Source organism: Zonotrichia albicollis, chromosome 1 (genome assembly GCF_047830755.1).
Source record: "Zonotrichia albicollis isolate bZonAlb1 chromosome 1, bZonAlb1.hap1, whole genome shotgun sequence".
NCBI lineage: Eukaryota > Metazoa > Chordata > Aves > Passeriformes > Passerellidae > Zonotrichia > Zonotrichia albicollis.
This window is the reverse complement of record NC_133819.1, coordinates 150,932,987-150,949,796: the sequence shown is the minus strand read 5'-3', so window position 1 is coordinate 150,949,796 and position 16,810 is coordinate 150,932,987. Positions and strand designations below refer to the sequence as shown.

The 16,810-nt window shown below is 47.4% G+C and overlaps 1 protein-coding gene across 4 annotated transcripts in view; it reads left to right on the top strand.

Annotated features, from left to right (window-relative positions):
- The window catches only part of SLC45A4 (solute carrier family 45 member 4), an 85,791-nt gene extending 74,317 nt beyond the window's left edge, over positions 1-11,474 (top strand). For 3 of the 4 annotated variants that reach the window (XM_005479637.4, XM_005479636.4, XM_014263750.3), the window contains exons 4-8: positions 1,146-1,325; positions 1,437-2,512; positions 2,612-2,711; positions 4,358-4,569; positions 5,423-11,474. In XM_005479637.4, the coding sequence (XP_005479694.1) occupies positions 1,146-1,325; positions 1,437-2,512; positions 2,612-2,711; positions 4,358-4,569; positions 5,423-5,764 (1,910 nt within the window). In that variant the 3' untranslated portion in view covers positions 5,765-11,474. The remainder of the gene's footprint in view (positions 1-1,145; positions 1,326-1,436; positions 2,513-2,611; positions 2,712-4,357; positions 4,570-5,422) is intronic. The other variant, XR_012583579.1, reaches the window with a different exon arrangement.
- Positions 11,475-16,810: the final 5,336 nt, after the last annotated feature.

Genomic DNA, 16,810 nt, shown 5'->3' with positions numbered 1-16,810 from the left:
CAGTCTCCAGTTACTTGCAATCATAATTGCAATTTGGGACAACAGGAGATGCTGCAAAAACTGTATCAGACCCTCATGCATAATGTGGCCTCTGGCAGTAGGAGTCAAAGGAAGGGGAACCAAGAGCACAGAGGTTGGCTAATCCCAATCATGACACAGCCCAGGAGAACACCTTACCCAGCTCCTGTTCTCTCCTGCCCTGTTCAGGTTTCCAGCAGATCTGCAGCAGTGTTGGTGTTTCTGCTGTAGGGTTCAGCTGAATGTGGAACATTTATAAATTTCTTTAGCCTTCAAAGAGCTTGGTATAAATGAGGATTCAATATGCAGGAATCGGCGCTTGAGATTTAGATGATTTTTGGTGGCTTAGCCAGTTCATCTCCTTCCACAGACATTTTAATCAGTAACACTAATGGTTTTATCAGCCTCACATGTGTAACTTCTAAATCTCTGTGATTCAAGTAATTTGTGCTTTTGTCACTGGTTCATCTCATGACAAATTATCCAGCTCTGCACTAATGCTGCCTTTCTACTCTGTAGACAAAAAGCATTTCATCTTATGCTGTCAACAGAAGCTGACTGATGCTTTTTGCAATGCAAAATACATCCATGTTGCTTCATCCTTAAAAGTTATGCTTCTAAAAAGCGATCTAGAAAATAGGAATGTTTAAGAAAAGCAAAGACAGCGATGAAGGGGTTAAATTTCACTTTATCCTGGTGTACTGTGACATTAAGCATTGTGTGAGAAGTGCTGCCAGCAGTGCAGTTACCTGTGGATGTGTCTGACAGATGAAATATGTAATTTTGGATGCTCCCTCTCCCACCATGGCTGTCTTTTATAAAAATAGCCTTCAGCATCTGAAGGAAAATACAAGGGATGAATATGAAATAATATCCAGTGCTCCCAGATGAGAGATACTTTACAAAAATAACATTTTGATAAACGTCAGTCTTAAGAACATGAAAACTGTCTGTGTCCCAGGCCTTCCATGATGCTGTGCCAAAGAGCTGAAATTGCCATTTTGCTCCCTAAAGAAGTTTTTGCAGTGAACATGTTGGGCCACCTCTCTCTGAAGGTGTTAAGCTTGTTCTTAGGAGTTTGCCCTTTTTAAGTGAGATGCTCAGACTGCTCTCCCATTTCTCCCCAGGTCTGGCTATTGGTGATGTCCCGGACAAGCAGCCCATTGGAATTGTTCTCACGGTGCTTGGGGTGGTGGTGTTGGACTTCTGCGCCGATGCCACTGAAGGGCCAATTCGGGCCTACCTGTTGGATGTGGTGGACAGTGAAGAACAAGACATGGCCCTGAACATCCATGCATTTTCAGCTGGTATGGAGTTAGCTGAGATGTTTTTGGCAGCTGTTCAGTCTTCCTGAAGACTAGGTCGTAGCTGAATTGATTATGCCTGAGCTCACTTCTCGCTTTTTTTCTGTTCCACAGGTCTTGGAGGAGCAATTGGTTATATGTTAGGAGGGTTGGACTGGACACAGACCTTCTTGGGTAGCATTTTTAAATCTCAAGAGCAAGTCCTTTTTTTCTTTGCAGCCATTATTTTCTCTGTCTCCGTTGCTCTCCACCTTTTCAGCATTGAAGAAGAGCAATATAACCCTCAGCAGGACAGGATTGATGATGAAGGAGACACACTTTCCAGTGCCAAATTCAGTGGCAGTCTCCCCCCGCTGAATCGGCTGAATGTAATTAGTGAGGAAGAGCCCTATGGAGCTTCCATGTTCCATGATGAGGTTCAGTCGGAGCATGACCTCAATATGGAGTTCCTTGAGGTGAACATTGTGAGAAGCAAGAGTGACTCAGTTCTGCACATGCCTGATGCCACATTGGAAATTGAATCGGAGCTGCTTTTCCTGCATGACATCGAACCCTCCATTTTCCAGGATGCTTCATATCCAAACACTCCCCACAACACGAGCCAGGAGATCATGAAGTCCAAGCTCAACCACCTGTCTGCTTTCCTCAGGGAGAACGAGAAGGAGGAGGAAATGTTGCTTGATAATCGTTTAAATGAAGACAAAGTCCCAAACATCAACGGCTCCCTACCAAAGGAGTTCCTCAACGGCCACGCCAGAATAGGCATGAAGCAATCCAGCACTTCCAACTCGATGCGGCGGCGCCGGCACATGTTCTACCGGCAGCCCTCCTACACTTTCTCGTACTACGGCAAGATCGGCTCCCACCGGTACCGCTTCCGCCGCGCCAACGCCATCGTGCTCATCAAGTCCTCGCGCAGCATGAACGACATCTACGACATGCAGAAACGGCAGCGGCAGCGCTGCCGGCACCGCAACCAGAGCGGCACCACCAACTCCAGCGGCGACACGGAGAGCGAGGAGGGCGAGACCGAGACCACCGTCAGGCTCTTGTGGCTCTCCATGCTGAAGATGCCCAAGGAGCTGCTCAGGCTGTGCGTCTGCCACCTCCTGACCTGGTTTTCCATCATTGCTGAAGCTGTGTTCTATACGGATTTCATGGGACAGGTCATCTTCCAGGGTGATCCCAAGGTAGGAGAGCCATTCCCATGGGCAGACCTGCTCAGAGTCCCTTGTTTCTGAGATGTGCTCAGTACAACAAAGTGGTGTTGGTGTCTGTGTCTGTTGCAGGCCCCTTCAAACTCAACTGAGCTGCACGCCTACAATGCTGGGGTTCAGATGGGATGCTGGGGGCTGGTGATTTATGCTGCTACTGCTGCTGTTTGTTCAGGTAAGAGACTGCAGTCACACAGTGGAATGCACCTCGTGCGTGTATTTCTAAGGTAAAAGTAAATCATGGAATATTCTGAGTTAAAAGGGATCCACAAAGATCATTCAACTCCTTGCCCTCCTGAAATAGTGTTGCGTCAGTTGGTATCCACCTCCTTGTTTAAGGTAAAGGATATTCTGGAAAAGCATTTATTGTGGTCATAAGGGGAAGGGCTTCTTTAAGAATCAATATTAAAAAGTTCCTCCAAATGTAGATGTGGAAATATGAACAGATGGTTAAGTGGCATAAAGCACAAAATGAAATCAAAGGATATTCAGTGGCATTTAACAAGCCTTCAGGAAACTAAACTCAGGCTTGGTAGATTTAAGCATATGCAAGAGGGTTCTTGCAAAGACTGTTTTTAAATCAAAATTATAAATATGTATTTCTGAAAGTCATTCTGCAGATAATTTGCACTTCCAATAGACTCTGAAACTGAGAGTTTTTGCCAAAGTTAAATTCTGCCTTTTGCAGCACACAGCAGGCCATGTCTGCTCAGCTCAGTACTGTGGGGACTGGCTCTTTCTGAAGCAGGAACACATCCTGTTCCCAGTGAGACCTGGGCTGTGCCGGTCAGACAGCCCAAATATGAGCATCCACCCCCTAAACAGGATATAGGGCTGCCATGGCCACATCAATCCCCTCAAATTTTAGTGAGTAAACTGATATTTAAGGGGAAATGGCTTCAAACTGAAAGAAAGTAGGTTTAAATTGGATACTGGGAAAAAGTTCTTCGCTGTGAGGGTGGTGAGGCTCTGGCACATTGTCATGGTTTGAGCCTGGCACAGAGCCAGTGCCCCCCATGAAAATGCCCTCACCCTGGTGTCTGCTGTGAGATGTGACCAGGAATAAGCAAAACAGGCTTTAGCTTAAACATAAAGAACACTTTATTACCTAAACTACAGGAAAATAGGGAAAAACTATAAGGAAAAGGAAAAAAATTGAAGACTTTACAAAAAAACCACTTTCCTCCTCCCCACTACCTGACTTTCTCAATCCGATACATTCTCCCAAATCACCAACTGCCCAGCCTTGGCACCACACTTTAGTATACTCAAACTGCAGTTCATGAAGAGGAAAGGAGTCCTTCTTGTTCCATAGGCTTCCCCTGGAAACACACTGAAACCTCGTGTGCTTCCCTGTCACTTCGGCACCGCCCGGAAAAAAAAGTCCTTTTGCCGCTTGTGACATCTTCCTTCCATGCCCAGTGCTCTCACCACCGCGCATGGATCAGAGCTGCTTTTAGGGTTGTCTTTCAAGGATGCCTTGTCTCACTCCAAAAAGGCACAGTCTCTGCTTTGGGACATCTGTCCCCCCCATATTTTTCCAACCCCCTGGGGCCGGGGGGTCCTCACGATGAACCCTCCTGGTTCTGAGCCACTGCTTCCCCCTAAGTGCAGTCTCTGTGTCACAGGAACAACTGAGTCCATGGCCACAAGAAAAGTCCAGCCAAAAGGCCACTCCAAATCATCTCTCCCCATTCAATCATCTCCACGTAGTGGAAGGTATCCCTGCCCACGGCACGAGTGGTTGCAACTGGATGGTCTTTAAGGCCCCTTCCAACTCAAACCATTCCATGATTCCTGATTTATTCTTTATCTCTGCAGCCTTGTTGCAGAAGTACTTGGACAACTACGACCTTAGCATAAAAGTGATCTACATCCTGGGCACGCTGGGCTTTTCCCTTGGCACTGCAGTGATGGCCATGTTCCCCAACGTGTACGTCACCATGATAATGATCAGCACCATGGGAATTGTCTCCATGAGCATCTCCTACTGCCCCTACGCGCTTTTGGGACAATACCATGAGATAAAACAGGTATGTGGAATATTTGGAGCATGTATGTGAATCAAGGCAGAACATCTATGTTTCTCTTAAGATCAGGGTGGCAAAATAGATTTGTTAAATCCCATTATTGAAGATATCTCCTTGGCTGGGATGTGTGCCAAAGCTTGGATGGATAGTAAATAGCAGGAGCTGGTGCTGAAATCAGATAGTCTTGGCATTGAGTTGGCTCAGAGGGGGTCACAACTGCTTTTTCCAATGCTGAGGTATAAAACAATCTGGGTGCATATGGCAGATGAAGACAAATTAAATTATTATTGGAGTGAATATTTGCTATATATCTAGTTGTTACTCCTGTCTTGATGTGGTATGGTAGTGTTACTCAGGTTTTTCACAGTCTTAGATTTTGAAATGAGTCTGGAAATACAGCTGTAATTTTGGGGATGCATAAATTCTGCTGGAAACAAGGACAGATTTACTTCCCAACAGTGTCATTCCACTGTTCCATTTGAATTACAAACTACAGGAGGAACTTTTATTACGAGTTCCTGAATTGCGCTTGGGAGGAGGATTCCTTGTTATAATCATAGAATTAATGTTTCATGTAACAACAAATGTTTCATGGAAAGTTGTTTTTACAAAACCTAATCTTGGAGCTGATGTGGGCTAGCAGTGGCCCTGTCAATACCTGCCTCGTGCTGCAGGGTCCTGAGGAGGCTGTTGATGAGCAGATAAGGAGGCTCTTGCTCTGGAGTTGTGTCATGGTGCTGCACAAAGATGATGTGAAGCTGACCATGGGGCTGAAAAATTTGAGGAAAGTTCTGGTGTTTAAGTATTGCTTTCATCCATTGTTTTACCTCCTACTACCTTTCTTATCTTCTTGCAGTACATTCACCACAGCCCTGGGAACTCCAAGCGAGGGTTTGGCATCGACTGCGCCATCCTGTCGTGTCAGGTTTACATCTCCCAGATCCTGGTGGCCTCCGCGCTCGGCGGCGTGGTGGACATGGTCGGCACGGTCCGAGTCATCCCCATGGTGGCTTCCGTGGGATCCTTCCTGGGCTTTTTGACAGCGACTTTCTTGGTGATTTACCCCGAAGTCAACGAAGAGCCAAAGGAAGAGCCCAAGGGCCTGGGTCCTGCCGAGGGCGCGGAGAAGCCGACGGTGCTGAAGCTGACGCGCAAAGGAGCCGCGGCGGCGGAGCCGGAGGGCGAGTCAGCCGTGTGAGGCCGCCGCCGCTCGCTCACCCACATTCCAAGGAGTGCAGGTGCAGGATCAAGAACTTTTGTTGTGGTTTTTTTTTTTTTCCAGGAAAGCAAATTAGGACCTTCACTACTTGTAGCTAAAATTTGCAGAAGAAAAGGCAGTTTCATGCAAAATTGTAAATGAAATTCTGTAGTCCTTCCTCTAGGTTTGAGCAGGTCGCTCTGATGCTAATTGCTTTCTCTACAACTTAGAAATGTCATTTCTGAACACTTTTTTATTAAGAATACATTTAGATTTCAAATAAGTTTTATTAATCTGCATGAGACTCACAGTGTATACAATTAGCAGTTAGAAAAATTAAGTTTTCAGCTGTTTTTAAACTAACAGAAAATGGAAGCTATCTCGACCTATAGTCTCTTGCCATTTTTTTGTCTGAACATTTCAGATTTCACTATGCTTAGACACCAATCGATTTTTTTCACGAGCATGATATTACTGGTCTGACAGCTACGTTAATTTTAGACTTCATGTTTTTGTTAGTGCAATTACTGCAGACTCCTTTTATTTGCAATTATTTTCAAGGAAAAAAAAAAGCAATTACTGCAGTTTCTAAGAAACTGCTGTGAATTCTTTTAGTCATACTATTCACAACCACTCCCAAATCTGCTGCTTGTCAGGAGAGGGTGACACTGGGTGCTGGATGTCAGCTGTAGGTGGAAGGAGCAGCAGCTGGGAGAGGTGACCAGCACTCACAGCTTTCTTTATCACAAGTGCTGCATTTAATGAATGTCGTTGGAATACGCTGTGACAATTTTTAGCTGAGAGTTTCACGTGCTGGTGAACTCGGGGGTTTTCTCAGCATTTAAACCTGATCATCTCTGGATGAAGCTGCCATGGAGAAAGGGCATCTCTGGGGGCAGCTTTGTGGAAGGGGGCGTACGGATTCTCTTCCATAGGGAAAGGAAGTCATTGATTAATTGCACTTTTTACAATCCTTTACCCTCCTGGCTGGGAATGCAGCAGCCAAGGTAAAGGCACAGGGTCAGTACAACAAGGAGAACCCAAGGCCTACCTCTGTCACTTTATGGCATAGTCTGGGTGCATAAAAATCTGTGTCAGAAACAGTTTTTAGGCCTTAAAATTCAAATGTTGCTGTTCCAGTCCCTGTGTTGGAGGAATTGTAGGCCAGAGCTCTTCTGAGCTGCCGTACCAATGTTGTCAGCACATCCTCCATGTCCCCTTCTGTGAGTCAGGACACAGCTGCAGTGCAAAGATACTTTTCTGGAAAGAGGTTCAAAGAGTTATGCTAACTTGATTTAAAATAGGTTTGGGTCATTATCCAGCAGCCATTTAAAGCAACTTTCTAAACTTGTGTTTCACAAACTTTCGATTGTCATTTGTAACACACATTTGTGATGCTGTTGATTCATTTTGGCTTGGGCCCCCCAGGCTGCCTCAATCCATGTGCTGGACAGGCAAACACAGCACGGTGTGAGATTCCTGCTGCCTCAAACTCCTCCTCCTCCAAGACTTGCAAATGCCTGTGTCAATCATGCTGCAATCCAGGCATTCAGACAAAGAAGCTGTATTTCAATATGAAAAGCAGTTTTTAATGAATTACTTGAATTGTCAATGTTTTTGAGAAATGGATGTTTGGGTGTATTTGTAGGTGGCATCTGTGGGTTTCTCTGAAGGCTTCCAGTCAATGCCTATGGCCTCTGCTGTCAAGGGTGATGATGTTTTTAGGCTGGTGACATCACAGAGCACTGAAGTACATGTAATCACACAGGACTTGAGGTTGTGTTTGTTTTTCCAAGTGTCTTGAGGAAGTCTTTCTTTTTCTATGGTGAATATTTTTTATGTAGAACATGTACTGTGAACTGTGTTCAGCCAGGGGAGCAATACTACTGAAGAGTGTGAGACCTTACTGAAGAAAGCAGTTGTGAGAAATTCTGCCCTGAATTTTATCATCTCAGTTACATTTAATATATTCTGGTGATGTTCATGTGTGAGAGACAAGTGTTGTGTTTCACCCTAGAACTGGCATTCATGTGAGTTACATGCTGAGTTACAAATTTACATGTGAGTTACATGCTGAGTTACAAATTTAAAGTGGCTTTAATATTTTAGTTTTGAAGCTCCTTGAAGATTCTGCTTTTGGTTAAATAACCGCTGTCAAGTATTCCTTATTTTAATCTCTACTGCTGGAAGAGTTCTTCAACAATTTAAAATTCTGCATCTTCTGACTGGTGCCAGCCTTACCTTTTCCCCAAGGGTTCCATGGACCAGCATGGATCAAATCTCCATTACTCCACATTGCACTTTGTAAGCCAAGATCTCTTTCACTGCACCGTCACACTGACCAAGTAGCTGCAGAGAGGGTGGAGAGGCTGAAGCTCCCTCTGACTTCAGATCCCACAGAGGGAACATGAAACCATTTTAGGAGTGAGCTCACCCATGTTTATGGAGCCTTCTCAGCCAGGGAAGGGCAAGGACAGAGGAAGGACCTTTCATTTGGAACCCAGAGGCTTCAAGCAAAGGCAGGGCAGGGCCCGTTTTGTCACAGACAGCATTTGGCATGGCTTCATTTCTAAGAACTGGATGTTAAAATCTGTGTTTGCAGTTGTTTCTGGGGCTCATAGCACAGGAATATGCACACTGCCACAGCAGGAAGCTGATTTCACTCCCTGGTAAAGGCAAAGGAAATAATTATTCATTGTAAATGTGCTGAAGTTTTTTGTAGTGTTGCCAGAAGAATTAATGTGGGGAGCCCCAGCCAAAGCATCTCCTCCTGTCCTTGGGCCAGCCTGGCAAACCCCCATGCTGGCTTCACCCAGTGAGGTGTCCCAAGGGCTTTTCCTTGGATGTGAAAGTCATCTTTTAGCCCCAGCACTGCTCAGTGTGGAGTGGGCAATGATTTATTTCGTCATCTGTCCCTTTATCTTTTCATACAGAAATGATGTTTTCTTTTGGCCATAATTAAAGTAGTACAGTTTCATGTGTTTGTTGCAGAGCTTGTGGAAAGAGAAGTTTTAGGTGGCTTTTTTCATTATTCCTGGTGACAAGTAACATCTTTTGTTTTGTTTGTATTCCTGTCTAGTTGAAGGACCATCAGTGTAGTAGGACAAAGGTTTAGGAGTTCAATTCTGTGTTGTTCAATACTATAAACAATTTTAACATGTTCTGCTGCAGTGATGTGTGACACAAGGCACTGCTGGGGTCAATCAGCTGCACATCTTGAGATGTTTGCTGTGAGCCCAGAGGAGCTTTAACTTTCACCCCTCAGAAAGGTGCAGTGTGGGTTTGGCCCTGTTGGGTTGTTCCAGTCCAGTGAGATCTGTGCTGTTTGTGGACAGCAATTTCAGACTCCAGAAGCAATAATTTCTAAGTTTCTCTTAGTTTCTCTTCCTGCTGGTTGGTTGACTTTCATAGAGATTTATTGCCTAAATAGGCTTTTAATACCACAAATATGGTGTTTTGCTGGTGCTGGCTATGAGTAGCTGTGGAAAGACGGGGGTTGTTCATCACCAGGAGGGAGGAGGCCAGTAAATCCAGTGGAGGTTTGTGCTCTTGAAACACACAGTGTCCTTTTCCCTTTCATTTGGAGCCTTTTTCTAGGCTCTGAAATATTCCCAGCACATCAATGCCAATGCTGGCACTCAGACCCAGGATGGAACAGGCTGCATGAGGTTTTCCTCATAGGCAAGGACTGAGTCCTTCTTAAACCTCTCCCACCTCATCTGAACCCCCCAGCACTTGGACTGGCAGCAGAACCACGGTGCTTTTTGCCAGGTACCTCATTAAAACCTGGTTTCCATCATTAAGAACATGGTCCAGGGTCAGCTTGGCTTCCTCCAGCATCCAGCATGAAAAGCAGGATTTTCCTGGCTGCCAGACCTCACAGCCATGCAGGTTGAGGTCACATCTATGGGTAAAGGCAGAGAGGGTCACACTGCTCCTGGAAGAGCTGGGACATCTGGGCAGAGGGAAGCACAGGAGCAGGTGCTGAGATTTGGGGGTTTTTGGGATGTGTGTGTGTGTCTGTACCTCTGTGTTTGTGCATTTCCAGACACACTGCTCGGGCCAAAATACCTTTGAGGGTTGTGTGTTGCTGTCTCTGTACTCCACAATGTTTTCAACTGAGTTCTTCCAGGTTTCCCTCATCCTAGTCTGATGCAAGAAAAGCTCAGCTATAAATATGTATCCTGTTTAAATGAACAAATGAACTCCTGCATGATATTCCAAGCACATGTAGCAGCTTCAGCATCTGAAGTGTCTGTGGTGAAAGAGAAGTTTGTTTTCTTTGCAGCTGTTTTGTCCTCGTTTCCTTTGAATAGGCCAAATAAATGTAATGGACACCAAATATTGCACAGAAATGTTATGGATGACTGTGTGGAAGAAATACCAAATTTTATTTTTCTTTGCAGAAACTTTATGGTTCCAGAGAGTTCTTTAGCTGTTTTCCTTCCTTAAATGACAAAGCTGAACATTTGTAAAGCACGTCACAAAATGGTCATTTGGAAAAATGGAGCTACCCAAAGCTTTTTCTCTTTGTCATGTTGCATCCAAAGGAGCTGCAGCAGCTCAGACACCAACTGGGGTTTGAATTTGAGGCTCAGCAGTTCAGAAACTGCCTTAGAAAACAAAAAAAAGGCTCAATTCCTTTTCCTGGCATGGCACTCACACCCAGTGATCTGCTCATTGAGGTGTTCCAGGTTTTCCTGTCGTTTAAATTAAAATCACATCCTGGAAAACCAGTTTGGTTTGGTTCCTCAACCTGAGCAGCTTCACCTGAATTTCCACCTCAGCTTCCCTCACCCCTGGGAGTACCAGGGGTGCCCAGGGGGGACAAACACATCCCCCACCAAAAGAGAGAATCTGCTTTAATTAAAGGGCTTTTGATGCCCTTGCAACCTGCTAAAATTTTAGGAAAAATGCAGAGCATGGTTCAATTTGACCTTCTCTGGCACATTTATTCTTAAATTTGGAAGTTTGGGGTGAAGCTCTGGAAGCATTTAATCAAACTTAGTGTCACCTTATTTACTGTGTACCTACTCAGTCCTTAGCAACAGCCAAATTGTAATAACTTACCCCAAAATCCAGACTTTTCTCTCAACAAATTGGCAGTTCCCAATGTGAATTTGTTTTGCCTGATGTAACATGAACACTAAGCCCTTGAAGTAGCCAAATGACCAGCTTATTTTAAATGCCTCGTATTATTAGAAAGCTGCATATAGGCATCTCATAGCGGGGAAAAAATTTAAAAAAGAAAAAAAAAAGAAAAAAAGAGAATATTTAGTTCCTTTGTGAACTGGCCATATGACAACTACTTTTTTATCAACTTATTAAGTTGGGGCACTATAATAGCTCTTGCTGAGTTTAGCAATGTTTATAAGCATGTGTTAAACACATAATGTTGTTTTATGAGGAAAAAGGGATAAAGAAAAGTGATGTCACAGATGAATGTTTGAGTGCGTAGATGCATAATGTATGTATGATTTTTATTTCTACACTGTTGAGCTTATTTTCTGTTTAAAGGTTAAACAAATTGTTGCATGACAACTGTTTTATTGTGTTCTGCACTTTCTGTTCTTTTTTTGTATAATCTTGATTTTTTTTTTCATTTATGCATAGAAAAGAAAAAAATCAGTTTAGAAATATTCTCCTCCACGAGACATTGTGTTTCAATCTGTTGTTCCGAAGTTCGATCTTAATAAACATTTCAGTAAGAGTTGGCGGCTCGTGTGCCTGTGGTGTCTGTAGGGAAGGTGAGCAAAGGGACACCTGGTCCTGAGCTGTGCAAGGCAAATAACACTCACCTGCACCCCAGAGCTTCAGAGTATTTCCAAAAATGCTGCAGCCAAACATTGCCTGGCCAGAGTGCGGGTGCTGCAATTCAGAGATGGTTCTGAACTCACCTGACATTGCAGGGTTCAGGTGCAACCCAGGAGACAGCACGGGTGGAGCAAAGTGGGGATCCCTGGGGCAGGGGGGTGTCCCCAGCTCCAGGCTCTGCTCTGACAAAGGGTGGTGGCTGTCACACAGAATCTGTCATTGAAGAGCTGAGGGTCTCCCCAGTCACCTCTGAGTCTATGATTTAATAGCCACAAGCAGCTCCCAAAGGAATCAGTTCACATCCAAACTCATCAACCTCTGGGACCATTGACAATGAGAGGAAAGCTGGAGCCAGATCACAAACAGCAGCATTTACTGATGGGTTAATTTGCAGTGAAAATCTCACTTGTCCCATTTGGTTTCTAGGTTTCCTTGACAGATTTCATCTGCGATTCTTCCTAAAAGAAATTCCTCAGAACAAGTATCAGCAGCTCTTGGTTCATTTTTCATAGAATCATCACAGAATTAATTACACTTGAAAATACATCCAAGATTGAGTCCAGCCTATGACCAATCACCACCTTTGTTAAGTAGACCAGAGCACTGAGTGTCACATCCAGTCTTTCCTTAATCACCTCGAGGAAAGGTGACTCCACCATCTCCCTGGGCAGCCCCTCTCAGTGCTTGGCAACCCTTTCCATGAAGAAATTCTTCCTAATGCTCAAACTAAACTTCCCCTGGTGCTAATTGAGGCTATTTCAGCTTGTCCTATTCATAGGATGAACTTGATTATCCCCAAAGTCTTTTCCAACATAGTTGATTCTGTGATTTTATGCTTGTGGCTTAGGAAGCTGACACCCACCTTGCTACAACCTCCTCTTGGGGAGTTGTAGAGAGTGACAAAGTCTTGCCAGAGCCTCCTTTCCTCCAGACTGAGACCCCACAGATCCCTCAGCTCCTCCTCACCAAGCTCGTGCTCCAGAGCTTTCCCAGTGCCATTGCCTGTACCCAGACACGCTTCAGCAGTGCAATGTCTGTCTTGACATAAGGGGCCAAACACTGGAAACAGCACTCAGGGTGTGGCCTCCCCATTGCCCAGCACAGAGGGACAGTCACTGCAACAGTCCTGCTGGCCACACTGGTGCTGACACGGAACCCCAGGATGCCACCCGCCCCTTGCCCAGCTGGGCACACACCAGCTCAGGTTTGGCCGCTGTCAGCCAGCATCTCCAGGGCCTTTCCTGCTGGGCAGGTTTGCAGCCACTCTGCCCCAGCCTGGGCCACTGCAGGGGCTCCTTGGGACACAAGGGCAGGACCCAGGCCTTGCTCTGCTTGAACCTCACCCCGCTGGTCTCACAGCATCCAGCCTGTAGAGCCTTGCAACTCTCCAGCACATCAACACTCCCACCCACCTTGTTTTCATCACAATTTTACTGCTGAGGGTTCCCTCTACGACCTTGTCCACATCCACAGGACAGACATGGAACAGGACTGGGCCCAGGGGACACCACTAGTGACCAGACTGTTGTATTGCACTAAACAGGTTATTTAGCTGGTGTTTTGCACTGGGTTTGGTATTTTGCACTGAAGAGCATGTTTGTTTCACGTGGTTTGTTCCGTTTCTCCCCCAAAGCCCCTGTGGTGGTGGTCTCTCCCCAGGTTACTCCTCCCCTCACCACTCCCACCATGCACTTGTATCCCATTGGCCGTGGCTCCTTTCCTCCACCCCCCTTCCCTGGGTTTAAAATCTCCCACTATCACACAATCCATCCCTTTTCTCTCTCCCGGACTTCTTGGAGTGGTTCTCTAATAAATGTAGGACGTTCCTTCAGAGGAGAAAGAGCCCCTCCCATCTTTTACCTTTGTCCTTGTGAGATTCAGAGGGGCCAGGGGTCCAGAGCTGCCTGAATCAGACCCTCGAAGGCCCTGAGATCAATCTTACACCAGACAACACTGCATGTGACACCATTCCTCACCACTCTCTGTTCCCTGCCATCCTGACAGTTCTTAACCCAGCCAAGAGTGCCCCTGCACAAGCCCTGGGCTGATGGCTTTTCCAGGACTCTGCTGTGGGAGATGGAGTCAAAGGCTTTGCTCAAGTCCAGGGAGACTCCATGCCCCCCTTTTCTCTCAGGCCTGATGCGGGTCATCCATGGCCCAAGGGACATCAGGCCGCTCAGGCAGCACCTGCCTTTCCTAAACCCAAACTCCCTGGGCCTGATCCCTCAGCTGCCCTCTCTGGGCCCTGTGATCCCCCTCACCATGATCTGCTCCAGAACCTTGCTGGGCCTCGAGGTCAGGCTGACAGACCTGCAATTCCCTGCATCCTCCCTGTGGCCCTTCTTGGGCGTGGATGTCACACTGCCACCTCCAGGCATCTGGGACCTCCCCGGCTGGTAGGGAATTATAACAATGAAGGATAGGAGAGAGGCTCTTCCATGGGCTCCCTCAGCATCCCTGGGGGACTCTGGGCCAGGCCCACACACTTGGCAGTGTCTGAGTGGCTGCACAGGTCACTGGCTACTTCCTCTGGGATTGCAGGTGGTCTGCTCTGCTCCCTGTCCCTGTGTGCCAGCTCAGGGGACTGCTTGTCCTCAGGATAACCCATGTGACTGTTGAAGGCTGAGGCAAAGAAGGCATTCCATGCCTGAGCCTTTCCTCGTCCCTTGTGACCATATTCCCCTCATACACACATCTATTAAGGAAGGGTGATTTTCCTTGGTGCTCCTGTGTTCCTTATCTTCTTTAACAAAAACCTTTTGTTCTCTTTGAAGGTAATGGCCAGGTGAAATTCAAACAGGTTTTTGCTATTCTGATGACCTTTCTACCTGGGATCAGGGCAGGGACACATGGGGGGCTGGGTGGGAATGGCACTTTGGCACAGCACAGGGCTTCCTTGGGGATGTTTAGGGGAAGAACACACAAGGTGGGACAAGAGAGAGCTGCAAGTCGATGAGGGAAGAACAAGTGTAGGCAAATTGAGGGGCAATGGCCTTAACAAGGCCTCTGTGACCAGGGGCATCAGCATGGAAACCACCAGGCCTCTGGGACCATGGAGGGCCACAACGACCTGGCCTTTGTGACCCGTGGTGACATCGTGCCCAGAGACCATTGTGAGCGGGTCCATGTCATGGCCCTTGGGGCTATAAATACCCTGCAGTGGCCACTCCCAGGTGAGCAGCTCTCTGGAGGCAGCAGCTCACCTTGGTGATCCTGGCCAGTGTCTGGCACAGAACCCTGAAGATGTGGAAGCAGCAGGAGGAGAATGCCCACGGCCAGCCCCAGCAGGAGCAGCCCCTGCTCTACAAACGGCTTGGGCCAGTAGCAAGGCTGCCACCAGTGCAAGCCACATGTGGTGTGCCACTCTGCACTGTGGCCCAGCTGGCTTGGAAGCACCTGGGGCACTCTGAGACAGGGCATGGGGGCAACATCTGCAGGGATCTGTTCACAGGCCTAAGCCCATATATGCAGGGGAACAGGTCCACCCTGAGAGCCTCCAGGAGGGTAAGTGCCCACCAGGAGGCACAGGGAATTTGGTGGCCTGCCAAGCAAACCGTGTGGCACAAGCGGCTGTGCCCAAAGGATGAGGCGGCTTTGGTGAATCATTTGCATAAAAAGAGGGAGGAGCTGGGCAGGTTGGAAGACAAAGTTAATGCAGAGATGTTTAGAGGCACTTTCTCCCTGTACAACAAAAAAAGCCCCATGACATCCAGGAGCATCTTCAGGGATCCACCAAGCCCCATCCTGGAGCCAGCTGCAGGCCATTCAGAGAGGCACAGAACATCCTGTGTGACCAGAGATGTCACAGGAAGGACACCAAAGTACTCGGAGCCTGTGTCTCTTGATCAGTTGTTGGCCGAGCTGTGCCCTGTCTCTGATGACTCTCTGTCCTGTGACACTCCTGCCAAGGAGCTCCCCGAAAACTGGGAGCAAGAAGAGCTCCTGGACAGAGAAGCAGCAGGACAGCGGGACAGAGAGTCAGAGAGTGCCTTGTTTCTCCCACGGCATAACAAAGAAGGATGTGTCCTCAGGGACACATCAAGTGCCACCCCAGGACTTGCTGCTGGCTCCCAGGGGCTGCGCAGCACTTCAGGAGTGACCAAAGACTCAGCAGAGACAGAAAACAACCCAGAGATGGCACCTCCTGAGCGGCTGGCACACGGGCACTCTGCCCCTGGCATTGAGCCATCCTGTGATGCTCTTCTAAAGGAGCTCCTGGCAAAGCGGGAGGCAGGAAAGCTCCTTGGCAGAGCCTGGGCAGGAGAGAGGGACAGTGAGGCAGAGAGCTCGTTGTCTTTCACATCAGAAGACGAAGAGCCAGAAACTTCTTCTCCAGACAGCGATCCCTATGGCAAGGGGCACAGCGAGCCTCTCCCCAGGCCAGAGGGGGTTGTGGGTTGCCCCTTGCCTGCCAATGCCACAGACAAGGCCAGGGCAGCAGGCATGGAGGCTGGGCATGCCCAGGAAAAGTCCCATGGATGTTGCAGTGTGATGTAACAGCCCGGCTCAGTATCCCGGCTCTTTCCCCAGGTGTGCCAATAACCTCTCCTTTCCCCTCCCTTGCTCCCTTAGTGCTGTCCGTCAATCTTGGCATTCCAGAAAGGGCGTTGTGTGATTGGGGAAGTTCAAAAGTCCTAGGGACATTGGGCCATGCAGGTGTCATTTGTCCCCTGAGACTTCCCCCCCCTTACCTGGTTGGTGGGATCCCTACCCCTTCCCTCTCCCTCCCCCTGGGGTTAAAAGACCCGGCAACCACGCGGTTCTTCCGTCCTGTTGGAGCTGCTGCTGCATTCAGAGGCTGTGTGCCAGGAATAAAGTTCTGGATCGAAACCCTCCAGCAAAACCCGACTCCTTTTCCTTCACCTCGCCTTGAAACCTCACCACAAGAGGTAAATCTGAGCTCCAGCCACCAATGCTTCTACCTCTCACATGCTAAGTGACCACTGGCACCTGCACTAATTCCCCTTTTAGCCAAAGCTCATCCATACACTTTACCCTGGACATGAGTTTAAGGAAGATGTGAAGATTTTAAACAAAACAGACTCTACATCAGGTACAGCCTATGCAGTTGCTTTCTCTCCAGTACAGACAGGAGAATGGGGACCTTCCTCACTGGTGCAGGAGCCTCTCCAGACACCTGCAGGGCACCCAGAGAGGGGCTGCGCTGGGTTTGGGTGGGATAGAGCTGAGTTACTTCCTAGTAGCTACTTCCCTTCCCTCCTGGTTCTACTC